General features: G+C 37.0%; 1 protein-coding gene across 1 annotated transcript; it reads right to left on the reverse strand.

Moving 5' to 3' along the window:
- Positions 1 to 212: 212 nt before the first annotated feature.
- adipor2 (adiponectin receptor 2) lies at positions 213 to 22,088 on the reverse strand. Its single transcript, XM_004083023.4, has 9 exons — positions 21,957 to 22,088; positions 12,099 to 12,161; positions 11,716 to 11,995; positions 4,945 to 5,112; positions 4,254 to 4,425; positions 2,884 to 3,070; positions 2,596 to 2,783; positions 2,167 to 2,360; positions 213 to 2,074 (listed from the first exon to the last, which is right to left on the reverse strand). Exons 3-9 carry the CDS (start codon positions 11,800 to 11,802, stop codon positions 1,946 to 1,948), a joined length of 1,125 nt encoding a protein of 374 aa, XP_004083071.1. The 5' UTR covers positions 11,803 to 11,995; positions 12,099 to 12,161; positions 21,957 to 22,088; the 3' UTR covers positions 213 to 1,945.
- Positions 22,089 to 22,673: the final 585 nt, after the last annotated feature.

Raw genomic sequence — 22,673 nt, forward strand, 5'->3', positions numbered from 1 at the left:
AAACCTTATAAGAAAACACATTTCTACTAAACACATTTTAGAAATTCTGTTGAGATTTAGCTGGAAATTTGTATGATTTTGTATGAATTTGACCATTTGCATTATTATGGTGCTTCAAAATCAAAATGAAAACCCATAAAAACAGGTTTGTCATCCAGTTTTGTGTGATAACCATCATCTATGCAACTTCTTCAAGTAACACAAGGAAAACATTTCAAAAAAACATTGTTTTTTTATTAGAACAATACAGCAGATATAAAGGTCTATTGCAATCAAACACTCCAACCAGAATGGAACGTGTGCTTTACCAGGCAATGTTTGCTCCACCAGAGGAATAAATTATAACAACCTCAATAAAACAAAAAAGCAAGAAAAAAACAAGGGACTTCTTCTTCCTCTGAGAAACATTGACACAAAGAATAGATGCGGATAAATCACCTTGCTGAATTTGACTTAACTTAAATTTGAAACCGTCATAGAAGTACAGTTCCTGAAAAGCTCAGAATATATTTTCCCTATTCGAGGGTAAGATTTTGGTATCGCCAGAAAATTCAATCTTAAAAAAGTTCATCATGACTTAATCACCAAGAGAAGCCTCGAAAATTGAGACCACGAGTGAGCCCTTGAAGAAGAGAACTTTGTGTAGAATTAGAAATCCTAAAAGACACTTTAATGTTTATTTTTAAGAGAAAAAAACTTTTTTCACCTGATAAAAATGAACCTGTTTTACAATAAAAATTCAAGAAAAAGAAAATTAAAGCTTGCAACACATTTGTTATCGCAGGGAAATTTTAAAAATACAACTCAATCAAAAAGAAAACAGAGGAAACATCATTGTTCTGTTTGGAGGTGAATTTGTGAAAATGTCATTTTAGGACAAAGATTAAAATGTATCAACTGTAATATATAATAGCTGGGGACTTCTCTATAAAAATATTTTGAATTAAGCTTAATGTGTTTCCTTTAATCATTTAAAAAATAAACCTATACTTGTGGAATAAAAATTGGATTTACCGCTACATATGAGGATTCCTGAAATTCTCAAGACTTTGGTTAAGTACAGATCTGTCTATTCAGATCAGTACTCAGACACAGGAATTAACATAAATGAAAAAATTCTAGGTCAGTTGTTTCATCGTCTATGTTTAGTTTTATGGCGGGGAAGTGACTCTTACCCCCCCAACACTAAAAACAAAGGAATAGCAGGTTTTAAAAGTCATCTTTGATTGGATTCCTCTCCCCTCTGGTCTTTCGCATGCAAGCAACAAAAGCTTGTTAGAAGCACCTCCCGCCAACTGCAGAATAAAATATAATCCCTGTTCTCCTCTTTAATCATCATCCAAGATATTTGTTAATATTTTAACATATTTTTATAAATTTTCTTTAACATTTATTACAAATCTATAACCCAAAGTTTAGAAATCTGATCTTATTTACATGAAAAAGCTTTTCATTTTGTTTTAAAAGTGACTATTAACCTCTTTCTCCATGGCAATCGAACATTTTTTCTTCAACCCTTTTCCATCTGGAAATGTTTTGGAAAACAGCATTCAGCAAAAAAAAAAAAAAATCCCCCAAAATTCTTTTTAAGCCATAGTTATGCTTCTTCTTGAATCCCAGAGAAAATCTCACTTCCAAGCAAACAGAAGGAAAGAATCCCAAGCTTTGCTTTCAAAAACACAGCGCTTCAGGTGTAAAACCAAAGCAACTCAGCAAGAAGAGGTGACAGACTGAAAAAAGAGGAGAAAGAAAGTGATCACACCTACTATCAGCCACTTTTAATAGAGGGAATCCTTATAGTTTCGCACTGCAGAACAACCCAGTGGTCTTTGGTAGAAAAAGGTTCACGCGCGCATTTCTGCCGCTGTGATTCGGTTTGTATTATGTGACCCAGTGCTTCCCTGTAGAAGTTGTTCCAGTAAACAAGGGGGTCAGTGGATGTGTGTTAAAGAGCGCCATCGTCAGCACAGCCTCCTCCGGCGGTGTAGCGAAACTCCTGGAGGTTGGAAACGCCGTGAAAGTGAACAAAAGCTCCAGCGACCACCAAGATGTGGAACAACTGATGGGAGTGAAACTGCAATACAAACAATGAAGATGAGGTTTTCGGGGATAGACAGAGATGTTGCGTGAGGAGAGGAAAACGTGGAGACGATGCCAAACACTCACCCAGATGTCACATTTTCCGGGGAAGAACCTCTCAGGGATCCGGGCTGCGTACAGACAGGCGCCGGTGATGTAAAGCGTGGCCATGAGAAACAGCCAGCCTATCTGACCGATAGTTGTTGCTTTGATCAGACCTTCACTGATGACAAAGTGCAGAGTGGGAACCACACCGCTCAGTCCCAGACCCACAAACACACCTGGGAACACCGAGAGCAGATCTTTCAGTGCATTTGTGGAGTTTGTATTAAGCTCTTTTCAAGATTATCGTATTTAGTGGGTACATGAATAAGTTTGTCTGTTACAAAAGTCCTTAAATCTATTTCTATTTCTGTGCAGCTTGATGTAACAATGCCTCTTTTCTGTTAACCTCTCATTCTTAGCTCATATCAATTTTTGTGTTTACAAAGCAAGAACCCGATGCCAGCTGTTTACCTGCTCTGACTCCTCGGTACTGGGGAGTAGAAAAGAAGTCGCACTGGGAGACAAAGATGGCTGCCATTCCTAGTACACAAACTATCATCAGGTAGATGAAGCAAGACTGAGGGGTGCAGTAGAACGAGTAGTACAACCAAGGGACAAAAGATCCCATGATTAGAAAGGCAATCCCACTGTAGTCCAACCTGAAAGGTGCAAAAAAAGCACAATCAAAGATAAAAAATGAAACCTTACATTTTATCGTGAGCTTATTCTAATGACAAAGCCTTGGAGGCGCCGTCTTACTTGGAGAAGACTTTGGACACGCCCTCAGAGTGGCAGTACACTGTGTGGAAGAGCCAAGAGAAGGAAAGGCAGAGGATGGCTCCGAGGAAGAACACCCCGATCACCACCTTCTCCTGGACTGGAGCCACAAACGACATGTTGGGCCGGAACATGTACATGAGGCCCAGACAGAGGAAAAACAAACAACCTAAAGGAGGGAAAAAAGGCAGAGTGTGAATGATGGCGGGTGGCAAAGTGTATCTACACACAAACACAGACACTGCCTGGAAATGGTTGAAAAATGCCGTGCTGGGCTGCACACATTTTGTGAAATCTTAAACCTTGAGGTTTTGCTTTTCTTCTTGAACTAAAGCGCACTTAGTGAAAACCACTTTGAAATTGATCTTAAAACATCTTGGTATCATGAGAATCTCCACACCCAAAAGTAAAGCATATCTTTTTGTAAAAAAAGTGTACAATTTAAAAAAAAAAAGTTAAAAAAGGACGGTAGTTTCCATAAACTGTTTAAATTGTGGTCCTTCGTTTATCGCAGTGGTTACATTTTAAAAACAACCAGCGATAGAGGAAATGCTCAAAGTAGGATTATAAATGTTAAGGCTGTAAAACTGCTCACTACACATTTTATACACTTTTACACTTTTCTCTCTTGTTTAAACTCTTAAAGTTCAAACCCTCATAGAAAAATAAGTCAATTTTTTAATAATGTTTTTATATAAAAAAACAAAAATTTATCGTGATCAAAGATTTATGTGGAGGCCTCACGTATCTGTACAGCACACACGACACAGAGGAGACTGGTTGAAAAGTTCTTCAACCAATGAGAACACAGATGCACGGTTTAAAAAAAAAAAAAAAAAAAAGAAGGCATGCAAAACTGCACAGAAAAAAAATCAGCAAAAAAGTGAGACCACAATAGATGAACCAGGATTTTTGCGAACAGCTGCATAGCAGGGAATACTTTATTATTATTATTATTATTACGGTATTGCCAGGAGCCACCACTAGATGGAAGCAGAGACAGGAAGGAATGATTCCAATCCATCAGATGAAAAACAGAGCAATTAAGGATTATTTAAAGTTGCTAAAATAGGAATATTACCAAAAACAAAAAAACATCCAATTTCAGGTCGCAGATCCAAGAATAAAAAGACGTTTCTTTGAATTTTTTATATCAACAATAAAGATACAAACCAGATTTCAATATAGTTTGTATACAAAGCACCCACTCGGCTACTTTGGTGGATTATGATTATCTAACGAGCTTGGTTAAATAAAAAGATGAACTAAAGGATAATACTGGCTGGTTTTACCAGTTGTGACTTTCGTATGAGGTTTAAATTAAATGATCACAGTCAGAGTGACAGACATACCTAACAGGTGTGTCCAGATGTTTCCCGTCTCCGTATGGATTCTAAAGATGCTCTTGAAACAAGCGCGGAATGAAGGCATTGGCGGCCTGTGGCCGTGAAGCAGGAAGTCGTTGTCCTTAAGCCAGTCTGGGAGCACATCGTGAGGAATGACGCGCCACCGGCCTTCCCACATCTATTTCATTACACAAAGAAAAAAACAAAAGACCTTAATGAGGTTTGGAATAGGAACCTAGAGGACGAAGCAATGATTGAAACATTTGAATGACCTCAATACAGGTTGTGTCTGCATGAGCAGACAAGGAGAACGGGCTGGGACAATGCTGTCAGTGTCAAATAAACACTATTGAAGTCAAAAGACATAAATAAATGAAGACTGGCCACCTTCACAGAAGGAACCATGCTGTGGTTAATTACAATAATGCACTAGCTTGATCATTTCTGTAACTTGAACTCTGAACATTTTATAGTTTGGCTCATGTTCTGACAGGAAAGTCTTCTCAAAAGACAGATGAGGTTGAGTTAAAACAGAACAAAGTACAGCTTGGGGAGAAGAAAAAAACCTCCATCATACTTATTTTGAGGGTTTTACTGATTTATTTCACCACTGGGCTTTACTGACTGAAAGGGATCACCTCTTAGAAGAAGCTGTCGATAAATTAATCCAAACTGTAGCGTTGTGTTGGTCTTATACCTTGTGTACAAACTCCTCCATCTTCTCCATTGCATGGTGAGCCTGCAGAAGAGGAGTCATTCCCATGAAACCTTCATCGCTGCCTCTCTCCTCCTCCTCCTCCTGCTCCTCTCCTTCTGTTTCTCCGTCACTCTCTTCGTTCATCCTTTTCTCCTCTTGTGGAACAGCCTGAAAGAAAAGATTTGAAAAGAGTGATTATTAAAAAGATTCTTTATTTCTTGTTAATATTGTTTGACTTGATATCATCCAGTATTGATTATGTGCACAAGACTAAAGTTATCCAGGCTTACGTATTCTTTTCTTCATTAGAAATTATTTTTTTTAAATCTTTTTATTCCATATTTCTGGTGATTTTGATGTAGAAATAGTCTATAAATGAAATCACAGAAACTGCAGACACTTTTTTAAATAAACACAAAAAATAAAAGTGAAATACACAACATATGAACAGTTTTTGAGAAACAAAGCTGACTTTTTTTCAACAATTTAGGACATTGATGCGAGTCAGTAACATCAGATGAACCGGGAAGTTTTGAATCCAGAAGCTGCACATTGAGAAACGTTCCTCATCACTGGTAAACGAAAAAGATCCATTTAAATAAACACCAACTCAGTCAGACTGCTGAAGTTATTTTAATGTGTAGAGAGTAAAAATAGGAAAAAAGCCTGCAGGGCACACATGCAAATAAAGGATATTTTTAAAACAAAACAACTTCCTGTTCACACAGATCACTTTATTCTAAATAGATGAAAGCTGATAAAAAAAATGCAGCTTCCCCACAGAGGAAAATGAAGCAGAAGATACTTTTAAAAAAAAGTGCGACAATGTGCGACATGTCCTGATCTGTTTTATAAATGATGCATGACTATCCAGTTTTTAGGGACTCATCAGCAAATGCACAAAAACGCAAAGTGAGTAGACTTAACTTCTGATGCTTCTACAGTAAATCTAAAAGATTAACATTTTTTAAATTAAAAATATAATCTCTTCTTTATAATTTAGGACAAGGATGACTTTAAATAACTGCATCTGACAAGAATGATGCAACCTGTGTGACACAATTACTGACAAATTCTTCACACTCTGTTTTTCCTATTTCATTTAGGTCATGTTTCTGTTTCATTTCACATTCTGATGAGGATTTTGTGGTGATTTAGAACGAAAAACCTTAGAGTGAAAAGAGGGTGTGCTTTTCCCCTCACGTTCTTAGGTTTTCTTGCTGCGTTTTTGCCCTTCAGCCTGGATCTGCAGTGATTCAGCCCACACGAGGACGTTTTTAAATAACCTGCAAAGCCTGCTCCTCCTAAACAGCCAAAGACAAAGGTGACCGCCAGCGACGTTGAGTGTGTGAATACGGTGTTGCTCTGCAGTACCATGTGTGAGCAAAGTGCAACCGGCGTGACTGCCATGCATTTAGCCTGCACAGATAAGACTGGGTCATGGGGACGTGGTCAGACCCATGCTGGACAAAAAAAAAACCCACAAAAGCTGCCACTTCACACAACCCGTGTGGAACAACAGATCTGAACAGATGATTGCTGGCGGGAAAAGTACACAGGAAGTGTGCATGGAAACATGGCAACGGTGACGATGTTAAGGGAATTTCACACACACACAAAAAAAACAACCTACAATTAGTTTTATTTTGTAGAGATTGTTAAACAGATAGATGACAATAACTTTAAAAAACGATCAGGAGATCACAACGTTTTTATTCATTATGTAACCAGGAAAGTTTTTTCTTTGACTATAAAGAAAGAATGTAGAACAATCTGCACATAAAATAGACAAAGGCTCTAATTTAAAGAAGTTATAGCTGCTGCACAATAAAATAATTGGCAGAATGTTCCAATCAGTAGCATATTATTAAACAAAAAAACTGTTAAAGACCTTCTTCTACGTAAATAAAGTTTTTTACATGTTCTTGTGGCATTTTTCTGATGGAGGACATTTATTCAGAAAATTAAGCTAAGGATTACAGTTTTCTGACTAATTCTTTATTCAAATTATTAATCAGGAGGAGACGCAAAAATGAAGTCTGAAAAAAAATGGAAGTAGAAAATACACTGCGCTCCCTGTTCTGAGCTCTCATCAACAAAGAGGGCGGGGGGGGGGGGGGGGGTTGCTCTGCGCCCACAACTCAGAGGAGAATTTCTATTGAACTCCTGCCGCTCTGCAGAAACTATGTCCTAGAAAACATCAGGTTTTTCATTATGGCTAAAAACGGCATAATCATAATTAAAAGGACGCTTTGACAATAGATCAGAAGATGAGCAGTGGGTTTATTGGATAGAACAGATAAGTCTCAGCTGTAAAAAGTCTTTTTAGTTTATTCAAGTGTGATTTCCTGATACGATAAACAAAGAGGAAGACATTTGAAAGCAACCAGTACTGGAAATGCCCAACAACCTTTAGAGTTTGTGTTGTGAAACTCCTGTTCACCTGGACTAAACTCCATCTAGATTCTAAAAAGCACCGGCGCTGTGACTTCCAGCAGCAGGTGATACAGAGGCTTTAGGTCTGTCCTGCCATCTTTAGCCCATTAAAACCAGATCACATTACTACAAAAATAACATTCAGATTTCAACATGGGCAACGTTTCTTAGAAACCTCAATAAGTCTTTAGTCAAAATGAAGTTTAAAAAAATGTAACTCCACACGTGGCTCACATTCAGCCAGCCAGTCTCCAACAAGTCATTAGAGTAAATGCTATGGAGTCAAATTTCGCTCTGTATGGAGGAGTGCGCGTGTGTTCTGCCAAAATGATACCATCCAAGAGCTGGTTAAGAGCTCATTATTTAACACTTTGTCATATGCAACTACAGTCAGCTGAAGGGCAGTCAAGTTAGCTGCTTATCGCTGGCGAACGTGTGACGACAATAAATCCTCTCTACTGTTTTCATGCTGCAGCAGAGCACTTTCACATTTTCCCAGAACAAATATAATAAGAAACATCAGAGGGATTCCTCTCAAACATATGGTTGTAATAAAACACCAAGTTGATGTTTCTTCTGCACAACTAACAGACAGAACAGAGGTTTTATAATGTTTTTTCCACAAAGCGAATAAAACTCTTGGACACAAGTGTGCATTTCCTTAATTTCTGTCAAACAGAAAAAACATCTGCAATCTTTCGCTTTTGAATATGATGAGTAATTAGGATTATGGGTGCATTTGGAAATTTCCATGCAGTTGTTACTTCTGTTTTCACTGATAATCTGTGGAGACACAGCGGTAAAGAAAACTGGGTCATGGGAACTTCCAGACAGACAGATTTGATCATCAGTCAATTTAAAAGGTGATTACAGCAAAACCAACTTAAGTTTCTTTTGTCTGAGTCTCACATTTAACAAGAAGGTTTAATGTTCTAAATAGAACCCATTCCTGCAGCAAAGCATGCTGGGCTTTATTTATCTGAAAGCATCAGTGTGTGCACATGTGCCCATGACATCGGGGGACTTATTAGTAAACTGCAGACATAAACACCTTAAAACACTGCAGTTAGACAACTCTGTTTTTGGGCATTTTACTTTATTAATGCCAAGTCAGTTTTGATCTCATACTTGAAGTTTATCCAAAAGATGTCAGCGGCATCATTCTCTTCCTTTCCTAAAGCAAGTCTTTCCCTGGTTATGCTTTGTTTTTCCCCGTTTCTTTTAGCTGAGGCCTGGTTGTGAAAATTAGCCAAACCGCCTCACGAGGCTTCGTAACTGTGGTCTATATTCACAGAAGTCTGCTAAAACTCCAAAAGATTTTAAGTCCAGAAAAGAAATTCACACTTGTGTACGAGAGTAATACTCCAAAAACACAAATCTACTCTATAGAAGATGTTTTGTTGTTGTTGTTAAAGCTATCTTCATTCCTTCTTAACTCTAAGGTCCCACTCCAATCATCTTTTGATCTATTAAAGTGTTCCCAGCGGTCTTTTAATTGCGATTATGCCTTTTTTTTGCAAGTATCAAACAATTCATCGTTTTCAAGGACAATTTTGAATGTTCTGAATACATTATCAGAAAAATGGCACAAGAACATGTTAAAAAACAAAATTTTTATAGGAGTGGGTCTTTAATCCTCTTCATTCTGGTTTATATTTTAAACTTTTTCCTCAATAACGATGGACCACACATAGAAGATGTGTTCAGTGTTTGCTATGAAATATCTGCTGGCTACATCTCTTCAATTCATGAGTCCCAAAAGCTGGAGGAATGTCTGAGATAGAAAAGAGACGTCGAAAAAAAAATTAAAGTAGAAGTTAAAGATGAGAGACTGACAGAGGAATGTGATCTTAGCCAATGGGGGCACAGATGAAACTGTTGACCAATGGCAGGAAGCACGAAAGGTCAAAGTGGCCCAAGAGCACAGCGCTCACACTTGTTCACCGTGACCGCTGCATGGCACAGCGAGGAACAACATGTGACTCACACGTGTTCGATTCTCCACGGGGAACAATCGCAGTTTAGAAAAGACACAGCAGCTCTCACAGATAGGGTTTTCACACACATACACAATGCTCTGATCATCACACACTCTTCTCTGTTTTTGCCCATGACCATGACGGAAGCATGAAAAATCAGCATTAGCGTGGCAGCAGACTGGCACCAATCTTTATTTACCGTTTACACATGAAGGGCCTAAATCAAACCTTTTTAAAGTAACTTGAAAGTCTTTTTTGTTTGAGTAAAAGAATGTAGATAAATCTGTCCTTTTTACTATTTTTAATAGACATAGTGCTGTTACCTATCAGCACGCTAAAGAGTTATTAAGTAGTGACCCACTTTAACCATAATGTTAAATCAACAGGCTGAGAAAAGTTGCTTCCATTTAAAATCTATAACAGTCTTTCTAATATTTGGCTGTGGACCCAGATAAAAAATATAAACTGAATATATTTGGGATAAAGATTTTTTTTGTAACCTTTTTTGTAACCACAAAAGTAACGCCATATGTGGCAGCACAACAATACTGAATGTGAATCTGAACACTATAGATAACGTTAAAGTATTAAGAATAAAGAAAAATACTGCACAAGATTTTTTTTATTTTGTGGCCAAAAATGTAATGATTCTGTGCTACAAATCTACTTCTTGCCAAATAAAGCTTTTTGTATTTTCACCAGGCAGGACAAAACTTTTATTGGTTTTAAAACAAATCTTTATGACTTTTTCAGAAAAACTTGACAAATGAACCGATAGTTCAACGAAATATGTTAAATCAAACAGAGTTGAGAATGTGTGAACCAAAATCGAATTAAGTCAGTAGCTGACTCCAACCAAACTACTAAAAATAAATAACAATAGTTTTATGTAAAGACCAGATTAACGTGTACATGTTCCACAGAAAAATCAGATATCGTCTTTTCTCACTTTTAAAAATGACAGAACTTCCTTTACTTTCTAAAAAATAAATCTCTACTGATATACTACCCTTCATCGTCATTTATTTAGGTTCTGGTAAACTTTGCATACTCTATAGCCACCCAAATCCCTGCACCAACTTGTAGACAAATAGATCCATGGACATATTTGTTTTCCAAACTGTACGGCTGGATAGCTCCATTTTTGCTTGCCATTTTTCTTGCACCAGTAATGCTAGGTTGGGTCTGTAAGCTAGCAGGATAGTGTGGAAACAGAGAGCTCTCAGCAACAGGGAGGGGAGGGGGGAGGGCAGGGTTGCTTTGCACAAACAGTCCCGCCCACAACTCAGAGGTGAATTTGTAATAAACTACTGCTGCTCTGCAGAAACTATGTCCTGGAAAACAAGGATTTCAATTTTGACTAAAATTGGCATAATCGTTGTTAAAACCACAGGGAATGCTTTGAAAATAGAACAAAAGATGTTCAGAGTTGGTCTTTAAGCATATATGAACACTAAAGAACTAAACAGAATATGTGCAGAAGTGCCAAAACCAATCCTATAAAAAAGACTCACAAACAACATTTTAAGGCATACACTAACTCAAAGGCTGTTAGGCTCCTGCATGTGGGGTGCTCAGGTAGCCTGGAGTTCCTGATAAGACTAGGAGGCCTTTAACTTCTTCTCAGGTGGCAGTGTTGTGTTACAGCAGGTAAAGAAAGCCAAATGCAAAACACAAACGCATGCAGTCATAGAAACACTTTCAGGGTTTCAGCTCTTTTGCAGGTTTGCGGCTCTTTCCTGACTGACTTTCACACACAGCTGCAGAACAACACCTTCAACTGTATACACCCACAAAATCTAAAATAAATAAATAAATGAAATAACCCACACACCTCAGAGGAAGAGTGTCTGGCATATTTATTTGATCGGTTCAAATGGCCACTTTACTAAGAGCACAACAAAGAGCAGTGGAAGTGCATTTGCTACTTTCAGGAGAGTCTGTATTTATAGACAAAGCAGGCCTTTTCATTGTGAATCCTAATAGACTCAATAGCTGCATCACTTCTGTAAGTCGCAGCACTAACTGAGTTTTATTTACTGTGGCCCTTCCTTTATCAACGAAGGAAAGCAACTTACAAGAAGAAGTAGTGCAATTTTAGTAAAATGCTTTAAAATGTTTATCCCATTGTTTTAGTGGGATCCTATAAGATATTTACACCGCATGTTGATTAAATTGAAATTTTGTTTAATAAATTAGAGTATGCAGCTATAGTGATCAATCCACCAGACGAGCCGGTATCAGTTTCTGTTCTGATATTGACACCGTTTACATAATTAACACGATGATATGCGTTCGAGCTGGACTCTTTTATCCTGTGACCTACTAAACAGGCACAACTGTGTCAGACACTCACCCCATTGTGAGCCGGGCTCTCTGCAGCGCTAAGATGACTTGTTGAAGAACCTGAGGTGGGCGTCTCTTCCTTGTCCCGTGGACTCATGGGATGACTAGATGTGCAGTTTGTGGAGGCCTCGATAACATTCGACGTTCTGTGCCGCAGCACAAACGTTGGGCCATCGGCCCCACTTGTCTCTCCTCCGTCCAGCTTGTATTGCCGGACTGCCTCACACCAAAAACCAAAAGCCAGTCAGCTTTTAATGGGCAACTTGGGGGCGGAGCCACTGCAACCAAACCTGAGTAAGGTAAACAAACAGATATAATTAGGGAAAGCTAAATACACATTGCAAAAGTATTAAAAGAGGCAAGGATATTTTTTTCCTATACTGAAGGACAAACCTGGATTCAAGGTTGTTGTTGGTTGGATGAACAGCTGACTCAGGATTTTAGGCAGGAGAGGGACTACAAAAACAAAAAAGGAAATAAACACTGTACATTTTAATTATAGATCTTTAAATATAGACAAAATCAGAAGTAAACCTTAGAGAAGGCAGTAATATCAACAGAGGAAAGTTCCGGAATAAAGTATAAATCCCAAAATGCAGAAGATAATTGAAATTCCAGCATTATGACACATCGACTGTCTGAAGTGTTTAACCTTCCAGACCAAACATCTATTTCTAAATGTCTTAAACTGTGAACATTTCTCTATATGCATCAGCAGTTGTGCAGAGACACAACATTTAAAATTAGTAACAGAATTAAGATTTTTTTCGCTTAGAGCTTATGTGTCGCATCTAAAGTTGCAAAAAAGAATTAAGCAATACATTTTCCATCTAATGACAGTCATAGCTAATTAGGATTTGCCAACTTGCTGTCACAGTGGGTTGCCTAGCAACAAGGTGGCAAAGAGAAGAAGAGATTCTCACAGTAAGTTGATGTTTTCCCTGTTGAGGAGTTGTTTTTCTAACACAAAGTCAACTTGAAAGCTGTGTTTTACACCGTTGAATATGCACAACAAAAGACATTTAGGTTCATACTGAACAAAGCTAAAGGGCGAGTTAGACAAATTTCATTTTTGGGGTGGTAAGCATTAAATTAATGAATCATGGCAACAGTCTGAAAGCTGTTATGTTGAAAAACCTTAGCTACAAGTGTGTTTTCAACATATGTTTCTAAAGCCACTGCACCGCATGTCCTATGAAATACAGTGGCATAGTCAGGTCAGTGTACAGTTACACTCCTTGTGCTGTTCGCCCCCAGGAAAACACACGCTGAGCTCCAGGAGGGCCAAGTCGATGTAAACAAGCTCATGAGGCGAGCAGTGGACGGTTTCAAACAACAGCCTTCATGTCATACCTTAAAGGCATTCACAATAAGGAGAGGGTAAACATACATATTGCATGTATCTATTTATTACCTAAAGATTGGATCTACAAAAAGAACAACACAAAGAAAATATCAACAAAAATACAAAGTACTAAAGAAAAAAAGTACAAGAAAGTTAATCAAAGCTGAGAACAAAAATGATTCTGTGTAAATTGAGATTTCTGGTTAGAGGTGCATGTAGAGAAATCTATTTAAATGAATAATACGTTAGTTTAAAAATTACAAAGGAGGTTGTCTGACTAAATTACTGCCTATTACTCACATTTCTCTTCACTTTCAGACATGGTCATTTTCTGCAATGTTCTTATGTGCTAGCTTCAAACCACATACTTAGAAAAATACGTAAAAGAAATTACCCAAGATAGTAATCTTTCATCACAACTAAAAAGAGTCGACATTCCAATGTAAAAAGCAGAAAGAATGTATTCTTCATGGTATTACCATTAACGTGGAAAAAGAACAAACAATTCTTTTTTCAATGTATCCATTTGTACTATTTCTCTATGTTGGATTTGTGAGAACAAATGGTTCTCATTCTTTCACGAAAGCAAAGAAAAGAAACTACACAGGCAAAGCTGGTATTAAAAAATTAGAATTATTTGATTAAAAACATGTCAGTAAAGTAAAAATAAAAAGGCAATGTGAAATTTCAAATATTATTTTTTTGTTTGTTCAGCTGGATCAAGAAATTTGAAAATAACAATTTTTGAAACAATCTTTGACACAACTAAAAAAACACAACTGCGTCACTGGATTGAGACCAACCCTAAAGAAGACCCTGCTCCAAGTACAGATCTGACACGTGATGTTCATCAACAACAGGAAGAAAAATGACTCATCGGGCGGTTTCTTGCGGGCAAACTATGATCACACATTCAAGCTACACAAAATCCACTAAGTGTTGGGTCTATGCCCTCCCTGTAATCTGTTCTTTTGAATACTAACGTCTGCCTGACCCCAAGTAAATATTTTGACTTGAAATGAAAGACAAAAATGTGTTTTTAAAAGATATACATTCATGCACTTCTAAATAACTGAGGTTAAATTAAAAATCTCACATGGGGAACCCTGACCACTTCGGACATTAATTCCCATAAAAAGCTCCGAAGCTGCACTTTAAAGTATATTTAGCAAATCTAATTTTGAAAATGAACATTTCATCCTTTTAACGTTATCACTAAGGCTGGATGTCACCTGCAGCTCTGCCACCAGTATTTTACTAAAACCATGAATGCCACTGACCCTTATGTTAAGACCTGTAGGCAGCACTGAGAGGCTGATAGCAATTTTTAAATTAAACTTTAAATATCAGTGCTTCTTTTAATCCTAATTAATCGGAGTGACCAGATTAAAGGAAGTGTTTTTGGAAGTAGTGTATATAAAAAATGGCATTTAGCTTTTACATATACAGTACAGAATGTTTGCAGGAGCAGCAACTGTTTAAAAAACAAGCATCAAGAGCAGATTTTATGGAACTGCAGGTGACGGCTTGTTGATAAAGCTTTTGTAACATAGAGTTCCCATTTTTATCTATATTAAAGCATAAGCTTTGGATGTACCAGCTGCTGCTGTTTTGAGACTTTTATTATCAATTGAAGAGATAACAGGTGCCCCTCCCTGCATTAGGACTGTGAACACCATTCATCAACTTCTCAACAGATGACACTTATTCAAAAAGTAACCTCTAACTGTTAAGTCACTAAACCCTCCAAATCACAACCATACCAATTCTTTTTAATAAACTATGGCTGTGTCTGAATTCTTACCCTACTCCCCAAAAACTAAAAAACTGTATAGTGCAGGACTATGTAGTGCCCTGGATTTTAAAAGTAATTCGGACACCATGCTCACTACTTTTTGTTCATGCAAATATGACGTCATCGATTTCATGAAGTGAAAATCTCATCAATATGCGTGTTTTGCGACGACTATTTATTAATCCACTGAGTTCTAAAGATAAAAATGTTGATGGTTTATTAAAAAAATAGACATAAATAAAAACATTTTACAAAAATTATCTAAACACGATGCATTGTGAGACTTCTGGGAAGTTTCTAGGGCACTCGATTTTGGAATTGTAGATTCGGACAGCACTACAGAATGGTGAACGCAATAGATAGTGCTCAATGTAGTGAGTAGTGAAGGAATTTGGACATAGCCTATGTCTTTTTAATTCCCCTTTAATACCGGAGGTGTCACCAGCAGACAGGAAATAACACACTTTCTTTGAACTGCCGTAAATTTGACCATTTACAAAGAACCTGTAAGATTACGTTAATTGCGTGAAAGAGTTATAGGAAAAGGTGATAAGTGTATCTTGGTATTGATTTCGATTGATATACAGCTCAAAAATAATAAGACAGATGAATTTGAAGGTCATCCTAGAAAGAATGCTGATTGGATACCAAAAAGCTATAGAGTCAGAAAAACCACTTTGCAAAGGACTGAAAGGTTGGCCTCAAAATATCTGCAAATATGCATATGCAGGCTCCAAAATGACCTTAATTTAGAAATTACTTTCCTTTTTATATAGCTGGAAATAAATTTGAGCGGTTAAAAATTTATAAATAAGACCTGAACTGAAGCAAAAGCATTCTTGTTTTTATGAGAAATCTCTTTAAAAAACAGGACTTGTTGGCAGCTGTGTAAAACAGAAGTGAAATAACAACAGGTAACACTAGAGACTGGTGGTTGATAAAAACTGAAAGCTACATCTCAACATGGAAAATTACTGGTTTTATTCACTGTATATTTTCTATTAAAATATTAAAAACTACCTCAATAGCTGCATATAAAAAAAAACAAGTGTAAATGATAAAAACACTTCACTTAGAAAACACTATAAGTGTGAGGTTATAAAGACCCCTCATCTTTTGATCTATTGTAAAAGTGTCTTTTAATTATGATTGTCATTTTTAGCCTAAATGAAAAATCCAGTATCATTTTCTAGGAGAATTTTCTATCACAATGTGAAAACCTGTTCGTTTTTGTGGGTTGGGATGGGCTGGTGCTCAAAGCTCAGGTTTTTAGAGGAATACTCAGAATTTTTGTGAGGAATGAACATTATACTAAACGTGAAAACTTCAAAAGTTGATTTTGCACGGTATAGGCCCTTTATTGTCTTTAAATATGTCCTCCATCATCAGAAAATGCCACAATAAAAACACCAGAAACACAATTTTCATCAGAGTAGGTCTTTAGATAACGCTACAGAGGTCATGTTTAAAAAGAGGAACTTGACTAAAGTCGACAGTCATGGAAAAAAAAATGGGTGAAAGCATTACTTCTTTAAAGTGATAAACAAAACGCTGTTAAGTCTGAGAACTGCAACAATGCGTTGGTGTTGTGTCAAAACAAACTAAAAAGTAGGTCACACTATTGGAGGGTGAACTGTGGTTTCTCTGCTCTCAAAAGGAATCAAATGTAGGACAGAGGTCATGAAGTAGTACAAGTGCTGTAAACTTGCTTAAAAGTGTCATGAATGCAGACAAACGGGTTCATCCTGTAGGGGTAGACATAGGAGCCCTCATTCTTTTGAATATTTACCATACCTAATGTAAACAAGAGCACCAAACAGACGGTTCTGTTAACACACATTGACACTGACGCTAAAAGCCCCATTTTACTGTAAAAATAATTCAGTTCAAGACTCTTCATAGATGTTTAAAAAGAAAATCTTGAAGAAATCAAGAAATCTTAAAGTTTACTTTAACATAGACTTATGCATGTTATATTAAAGGGACAGTAGATAAAACAAAGCAAGTCACAAGGATTGCTTAATACTAATAACTGCAACTCTGATTGCATTGTTGGTCAGCCAAAAATATTTCTACAACTTTAACTCAAGAAATAGTACAACTATTTTATAACAAAAAAAACCAACCTCTTTATTTCTTACAAATAAGGTTACTGTCAAAACCGGTTATAGAATCATTTGTAAGCCTTGGCTGTTAAGTTTTCTCCTTCAGTGGATGAATCAAATTCTCAGAACTGGCATTCAGGCTGTCACCTGTTATTTTCTCTTGCTCCAACTTTATAATAGTCACTAAACGGAGTGTTTTAGCAAAAAACAGACTGCCCTATATTCCAAAGGATCAATTTGGACATGTTGAATCAAAGTTTTCAATTTTCACATGATGTGAGAACAAAAATCAAGAAACACTTTTGAAGTCAAAAGCCTTTAACAGCATCAATATCTTCGTTTCAGTCTTTTCTTACAGTTGCACTATACGTAAATATTTATTAATCTGACTTCTTCATTATGTCACACTTTTTCTTGAACTCTAGCACTAGTTTTTGCTTTCTTATGGTCCACCAATTGAAATGTCTCCTTTCATCCAAACCAGGAAGCACATTAGAGGAGCAGACAGAGACCACTAGCACCGGTGGGTTTTGGTCGACACCAAAATGCAGCAGTTTCATTTGAATATGAAAGGGGGGGGGCACATGGTGGGTTCTTCCTTCTAGGATTATTTTTACTGCTAGAAGTTGACACAGTGGCGCTCATACCAGAAGAAGATGGATCAACTGTATTTTTAAAAAGAATTTATCTTTACTTGTGCTTAAATGAAAAGAAAAAAAAGATTTTAAAGTTTTAGCATTTTCTAGAATCAACATAGTTCTGTTTTCATCAAGCCACAATTGATGAAACCACTGAAAAAAAAAAAAAGCAATGATGTCTTAGGCAGTGAGGACGTTTTTTTTGCGTGAAAAAATGCTACAAACTTAAAACAAAGCATAATAACTGTGAGGACACAGCTTTGAATTGCTTTCTTTGAACATTGCACTGAACCTGGTTACTGTCCACCACCTTTTTACAGTTTCTGCATCCGAGTACTTGTGAATAATGCAGATTTATGGCTTGAAACATCAACTTTAACACGGGTAGTTTAGGATCAGAGCCTTTCAATCTTTCCCTGTTCAAGATTTGCTTCATGAAACTTTAATTTTCTTTTGTCCCTGACCTTATTGCTTGCATAAATTTGTCCAGACATCAATAACTTGTTGTGTGCTCCAGTTGTTCTGTCCCTGCAACATGATGAATCATTTAGGTGCAACAGCCTAAACTAAAAACTTGAGTTCATCTGTCAGCTCCTGGATATTCCTGACTCCTTTTTCCTTTCCTCTGTCACTTTAAATATTTTTGCTGGGCAGGGACCCAACATTTGTTTTTACACACTCCTCAGTTGGCAGTGTATTTCACATGACTGGGCTTTATACTGTGCTGTGTTCTAGTAGGTTGGTGAACAGGCCTTCTTTCAAATGTGGGGCAGCTTTACAACAGTTTAAACCTGCTGTTATAGACCGCGGCTTTTAGAGCTCACTGACCATGAGGCTGTGTTAGGACTGTACTGAAATGTACCTATACATACACCTCCATCGATTCATGTATAAATGAAAGTGCATGCCTTGTCCTTGGTCTCTACATAGCTATAACTGAGTATAGTTAGCAACAATAATTGCTGGTGCCTGCATGAACTTATTTGCAGCCCCACCCATGGCCTTCAATTATATGTTTGAGACTACTTTCCACCTAGTTTGGCTTGTTTTATCACCTCAGACGAGCTCATAAAAACTACAGAGTAAAAATTTTCAAAAAGCAAAGGAGGAAAAAAAAAAAAAAAAAAAGAAGTGTCCTCCGGTGCACCAATACAACAGAGAGTTACTGATCGGGCAGCCAGAAGTCTTATGATGCAGAGCTAAACAAAGCACACCAGTGTAATATGAAGCACACACACACTACTTCTGTCCTTTACAATTTAAATACAACTAGGCTACCAAGAGAAACAGGCAGTTGACAGACGTAGCAGTTGGATAATCAAAAAAATTACATATACAAGAATGATATTAATACTATCCATCCCAAATATTTTAAGAGACTATAAAATGTATCTTCAGGGCTTTCCAGAGCAACTTACCAAAACATGGAAAAAGGAAAAAAAGAAACCTGATTTATAAATGGCATCTGCTCCTGCTCTCTAAAGATGAAGTGACATGAATTTTAAAAAGAAAAATCCTCAAGTTGATCTTAACCTTTGATTTAGGGATCCCAGATGGGCTTTCCTTCACTTTAAGAGGTCTCCAAAGAACACCGGATAAAACCAATGTTGAAAAATACGTGGAAAACATCCAAAACCAGAGAACTCTCCTAGGAAAAACATATTTCATCATCTTACTTTATGGTAACTTTTCCATAGGTGTTTAGTGGAAAGAGGCCAAACTTTTACCAAACTGCAATATAACAGCTATGACTTATAAATTGCAAAGTGCAAACAGCCTAAAATAGACAACAGTTTTGGAAATCAATGACCTAGGGGTTCAAGAAAAAAGATGTCCACTTTACCAGACAACAATTATTAAAGTAAAAGCTCAGAGTGCCTGTATGGTTTCATGCCGCTATCAGCGGTGTCTCAACTCTGTTAACACGCTCAGTGCATTCAAATAAGGCTGCTTTAGAGCTTCAACCAGTATATTAAAAGAAAATCTGAAATAAAATAAAAAGTGTGGTTTTAGGAGATAATCATTTATCAAATAAGATAAACAACAGAAATTAGGTTAAACTTACTATAAAGATTATCTTAGAAACTACTAAATTGTGTATTTGCTTCTTATAGCTACTTTCAAAAGTGGGAGTTCCGTTTTAATTTAAGTTATTGTTGTATTAAATTATAATTATGGGAGAAACCTAAACATAGAAACACAAAATTCAAATAACTTGCGTAATTCTCAAAGACCAACTGTGAACCTCCGATCTCATCACTCTTAGCAACATGCGTTGAAGCGACCACTTTCAATGAAGATTCTATGTGAACGTGCATAAAAGCATTTTCGGGCTTCCGTATTCAAAACTCTTGTGTTCACACATAGCTACGCAAATTATTTAAGACAGTTTTCTGGCTCTACATTTAAAAAACCAGGTTGAACTTTGACCAATCAGGGACTCTGCTTTGGTGCTGACGTATGGATTGCGTCCTTTCCAAATCACGAAAGGGCCAACCGTTTGGAAATTGATCATGGAGGAGAAATGAATAATTGCGGCTCGTGCTAGCCTTGAAATGTTGCAACATTTTGCACCAAGCCTCTTCAAGTGTAGGTGGCATACATGCACTAGTATCGCGTAGCGACGGTCCAATGTGAAGACCATGGGCTAAACGTGCGTTCAAGAACGTGCGTCACATGCCTGGAGTGAACATGGCATCAGATTGCCAAAAACCAAACCAAATAAGTAGCTTTTCTTGCAAAAGTATCATGCACACAGAACTTGAATTACTGTCTTTCACAGTTATATACCCAAGTGGTGTTAAGATTATAAGATGATTAGCGATGGACAAGGTAATAAAACCATAAGCTTATTTGTCTGAAAGTATGCCAGTGTTGTGCCCCTACATGCCTGTTTATGTAATAGCATTACAAAACAACTCATTTTTAACAAATAACAGTCGTTTTTTCCCAAAATTTTTGAACAACAAGTACGGCCTTAGAAATCTAACCTTAGAAATATATAAGAAACGCAAGGGCAGTTACTTTCTTTGGTGATGAATAAGATCGCTAAGGACACATTTAGTGCAACGCTTTTGTAAGTTCAGTACATTTCCCCTTTAACTTTCTTGTATTGCATATTAAAACACACGTGTATATCCTAAAGTGGGTAAATTGACATATCCAGGTGTCAGAGTTAAAAATGAAACCAATAAGTCATTTTTTTTCACTGGCTAAACTTTCTCAAAGATACTCAGACAACAAAGTCGCACACTGAAGGCCATGGCTATAATATAATTGTGAAATTAAAAAAAAGAAATAAAACAAAACTGAATGTTTAAGGTGACATTCTCATTCAAGTTTCATTTCATGTTGAGAGATTCCTGGGAATGTGTATTCTATCTTAAGGTTTCAGCTCAAAACATAGCAACCGTCAACTACCTGCGTCATAAAATATTCATGAGAGGCTTTGTAGCAACCCAGAGACTCAAGGGAGCACTACCATGGGACAGTACAAGACTAAAATGAAATGTTGGAACATCGGGTATAAAAGAAATCTCAAATTTCAACTAGACAGTTCAAATAAAGTTAAAATCAGCGATAAAGTACAGAGGGAGACTGGGAATTACTTCAAATTCTTGGCATAGCTAAAAGTTGTTTGCCCTAATTTCTCCTTTACCGTTACATAAAACATGCTCAAACGAATTCATTTAAAGTAACAATGAATCGTAACTTATTAAGGAGGAGGAAAAAGTAGTCCAACTCAAAGATGGTCTCCCAAAGTCAACACAACACTGGCAAACAAGCAAGCAGGACAAAGAAACCTAAAACTCCAGCAACACTATCGGTTTGTTGACAACGATAAGTCGAATAGTTTAACACGAGACGTTCCTCTACAATTTTTTTTTTCACTGTGCAGACATAAAAACAGTCAGTTAGACGAAACCAAAAAGGATTTAGGAAGCTACTAACATGCTCTGATTTGGTTTGTTTACACCGAGCTAGCGAGCTGGCTAGTAGTTCGCTAACGAGAACTACCGTCTTCGAAAGAATCCAGAAAACTCTCTAACAAATTATTGGTTAATTTTGACATCTTTCGTAACCGTTACGTTTGTCTTTGAACGAACAAAATGTCACATTTAACCGCATAATAACACACTGTAGAGGGACAAAAAGAACGCTTCACTTTTTTACCACGTTGGCTAGCATATTATTCCACTCGTCGTTGTTTTGACAGCTAGAATTAGCTGGATAGCAAAGCTGCTAGTAGCTGGCAGGTTACATTCAGATGGTAACATTACTCTAGTGAAGTAAAATATAACTCGGCAACGAAATAATAAATCAAAAATACAATTTCACTGGCAAAAAAGTGTGAGTTTGGTTATTCACCTGGTCTCGGTGGGTGATGGTGAGTGAGTATTCTGGGCAGTGTGATACAGTTGTCTGGGAGTTTTGTTCACCGCACCGTCCCTGACTCCACTCCGAACGGTTACTGACCGTTTCTATGCTGGACCGACTCGACACACGACAGAGGGAGGAGCTTAGCCAATGGTGTCGCTCGCATGAGCTCCACTATCCAATCAGACGCCTCCACAAAAATGTTCTGGCCAACCACTGACTAGCAGGAAGTAAAAGGAACATACCATTAACCAAGTGACACATTTGTAGTTTGAAAAGAAAAAAGTTCTAACATGTAAAATAACCCTTGCGTAATACATGACCTTAATGCGTGTGCTAAAATGGGATTTTTTTACTAAAGTAACTTTTGCCTTAAAGCTGGTATATTCAGCATGTATTATTCATGGTGGAAATTGTTCAACTTTTTTATACAAAATTACCCAGTTAGGATCCTTCTTCCTTTTCTCATAGTATTAGTTGTAGTTTATCTGACTGGACCCAAAGATATTTGTAAATTTAAATGGGTTACTATTCACATATAGGACTATTAGCTGTTGTTTTTCTATATTGATTTCTTTTTATTATTCAGTGTAACCCACCTTAACAAAGAAGTCTATTTAAGTGTCCTAGTCCATACCAAAGGTGGGCACTATGCTTGACATTTATTTTTGACATACATACTATCCACATATAATATAAACTAAAACT

This window comes from Oryzias latipes, chromosome 23 (genome assembly GCF_002234675.1).
Source record: "Oryzias latipes chromosome 23, ASM223467v1".
In the NCBI taxonomy this organism is placed as follows: Eukaryota; Metazoa; Chordata; class Actinopteri; order Beloniformes; family Adrianichthyidae; genus Oryzias; species Oryzias latipes.

Excerpts from the sequence above, each read along its gene's own strand:
- adipor2 (XM_004083023.4), bottom strand. The coding sequence starts at position 11,802 with ATGAGTCCACGGGACAAGGAAGAGACGCCCACCTCAGGTTCTTCAACA. Across the intron at positions 5,113-11,715 it reads AGAGCCCGGCTCACAATGGG|GCTGTTCCACAAGAGGAGAA; the intron begins GTGAGTGTCTGA and ends CTTTTCTTTCAG. Across the intron at positions 2,075-2,166 it reads CCGGAAAATGTGACATCTGG|TTTCACTCCCATCAGTTGTT; the intron begins GTGAGTGTTTGG and ends TTTGTATTGCAG.